The sequence below is a fragment of the Salvelinus sp. IW2-2015 genome, unplaced genomic scaffold (genome assembly GCF_002910315.2).
Source record: "Salvelinus sp. IW2-2015 unplaced genomic scaffold, ASM291031v2 Un_scaffold2584, whole genome shotgun sequence".
Taxonomy (NCBI): domain Eukaryota; kingdom Metazoa; phylum Chordata; class Actinopteri; order Salmoniformes; family Salmonidae; genus Salvelinus; species Salvelinus sp. IW2-2015.
In genome coordinates, this window is record NW_019943893.1 from 11,581 (window position 1) to 14,148 (window position 2,568).

Below are 2,568 nucleotides of genomic sequence, written 5' to 3' on the forward strand. Positions count from 1 at the left end.
AGGGGTTGTGTGAGAATGTGTGTTTTTCGATTTTTGGTCAAACCCTATAGTTCAGTTAGTAATGTAACTAAATGTTGTGGTAGCTTGGTGGTAGTTGAACAAAATTATAATTAAGGTAGTGTTTCCAGTAGTTAATACATGTTTTACCATGTAGCGGTGTAGCTAACTACTGGAACTACACACTACTGTTTTACCATGTAGCGGTGTAGCTAACTACTGGAACTACACACTACTGTTTTACCATGTAGCGTTGTAGCTAACTACTGGAACTACACACTACTGTTTTACCATGTAGCGGTGTAGCTAACTACTTCAACTACACACTACTGTTTTACCATGTAGCGGTGTAGCTAACTCCTGGACCTACACACTCTTTGCAAAAATAAAATATGGGTGTAGTAGACCAGAACTATCTTTCAACTTCGGGATCAGACATGCCTAATTCTCACGTGAACTTCGTTTTATTTGTTTTTAAGTAGGCTAAATTACACATTCTGTTAACATATGACCCCAAAGTGACATGTTCTTGCAAGTTGTAGTGTATGACTTCAGATTTACATATGATACTTTTTCATGAAGTAGTTTGGATGTAGTTTGGACTTTTTCAAAGTAACTTTAATAAAAAATCTATTTTTCTTAAAAAGGTAGATTTAGTGTAACTTATTCCGGTGTGAAGTAATTGGTAGCTTGGTGAACGATATTTTCAGAGTAGCTTCCCCAACACTGCCAATGACTAACTGTCAGCGCTGTTCTCCTGTGGGTTCTGTTACTGTATGTGGTAAAACACAACCTTTCCTGCCTACATGTTGAAACACAGAGTTATTTCCATGGGCTCTTGATGTACCTGCTCTCTTTCCATCTACCTACTCTCTTTCCATCTACCTACTCTCTTTCCATCTACCTACTCTCTTTCCATCTACCTACTCTCTTTCCATCTACCTANTCTTTCCATCTACCTACTCTCTTTCCATCTACCTACTCTCTTTCCATCTACCTACTCTCTTTCCATCTACCTACTCTCTTTCCATCTACCTACTCCCTTTCCATCTACCTACTCTCTTTCCATCTACCTACTCCCTTTCCATCTACCTACTCTCTTTCTATCTACCTATTCTCTTTCCATCTACCTGCTCTCTTTCCATCTACCTAAATGGGAGTCTGTGTATTTACAATGACAGCCTAGGAACAGTGGGGTTAACTGCCTTGTTGAGGGGCAGAACAACAGATTTGTACCATGTCAGCTTGGGGATTTGACCTAGCAATCTTTTGGTTACAGGCCCAAACACTCTCACCACTAAGCTACCTACAAGCCCCAAACAAAAGGGAATTTTTTCCCACAAGAAGGTTGTACTGATGTGCCTTGAAATCTCATCCCCCTACTGCACATTCATTTACAGTAAAACAGTGAATAAATGAACATGTCTTACTGAATTGACAATGCCTTTGAGTGCATGGAAGCCATCTTTAACAGGGAACACTTGATCTTTGGTGTCAGCCACCTCGGCTAGCTGTTGCTCGTCAAAGTCCTTGATACCAACACAGTACACCCGAGCACCGTAGTACCTTGCGTCGTTGGCCTGCATTAGAGAAGAAGAAAAAAACGGAATAACTTTAACTTTAAACAAACAAGTTACTCTCTGCAATGGACATTAAAGGTCAGAATTTTTGGACCCAGATTAAGCCTAATCATTTAAAATGTTTTATTTAATGGAAATTCTCCATTGAGCTTTTTAGTCTAAGACTAGGCATTGTCTATGTAATAGAAAACCATCCGTTCAACTTGTAAACAGGAATAATTAAGTTTGGATTTTAAAAAATCATGCTGACCGCTTCAACTGTTAGTTCATGTACATAGACCTCCAGCTTCCCGTCCGTCAAAGCCACAATGATGCTGGAGGACTTGGTCTCTTGGGCTTTGATTTGAAGGTTTGCCTTTTCGGTTCAAACACAAGAGGTGGGAATGGAGGAATAAACGGAGATAGGAGCTTTATTAGTGAATAACAATATACAGTGGGAGGGTTGGTGTCAGTTCCATTAGGCCTACTGTTCAGTCAACTCAGCCAGGAAGTTAACGGAAATTACAATTTTGCTTCATGCTTTCCAATTAGGAAAATTGGAATTGGAATGACATTTTTCAGTTTACCTCCTGGCTGAGTTGACTATAATTGAAATGCCAGTGACCCCAACCCAATACACCTGATACGTCTACAGAAGGAGAAGAAATTCAAAGCTAACTGTTTTAAAGAGGAGTCAGAATGTATTAGTTAGGTCACCTGGAGCATTTCCAGCATGGAATGCTTTTGAATTGCTCCCTATCTAAACCGTGTTTAGTGCCAACACAGCAAAGCCTAGCTATTAGGCTAGCACAGATAGGGTCAATGGCATACTGACAAGGCTAGCACAGATAGGGTCAATGGCATACTGACAAGGCTAGCACAGATAGGGTCAATGGCAGACTGACAAGGCTAGCACAGATAGGGTCAATGGCAGACTGACAAGGCTAGCACAGATAGGGTCAATGGCAGATTGACAAGGCTAGCACAGACAGGGTCAATGGCAGACTGACAA

At 40.6% G+C, this 2,568-nt stretch overlaps 1 protein-coding gene across 1 annotated transcript in view; it reads right to left on the reverse strand.

Annotated features, from left to right (window-relative positions):
• Positions 1 to 1,427: 1,427 nt before the first annotated feature.
• The window catches only part of LOC112074328 (anthrax toxin receptor 2), a gene marked incomplete at its 3' end in the record, with an annotated part of 26,751 nt that continues 25,610 nt past the window's right edge, over positions 1,428 to 2,568 (reverse strand). The window contains exons 5-6 of the mRNA XM_024141522.2: positions 1,828 to 1,932; positions 1,428 to 1,577 (exon numbers count right to left, since the gene is read on the reverse strand). Of these exons, the coding sequence (XP_023997290.2) occupies positions 1,428 to 1,577; positions 1,828 to 1,932 (255 nt within the window). The remainder of the gene's footprint in view (positions 1,578 to 1,827; positions 1,933 to 2,568) is intronic.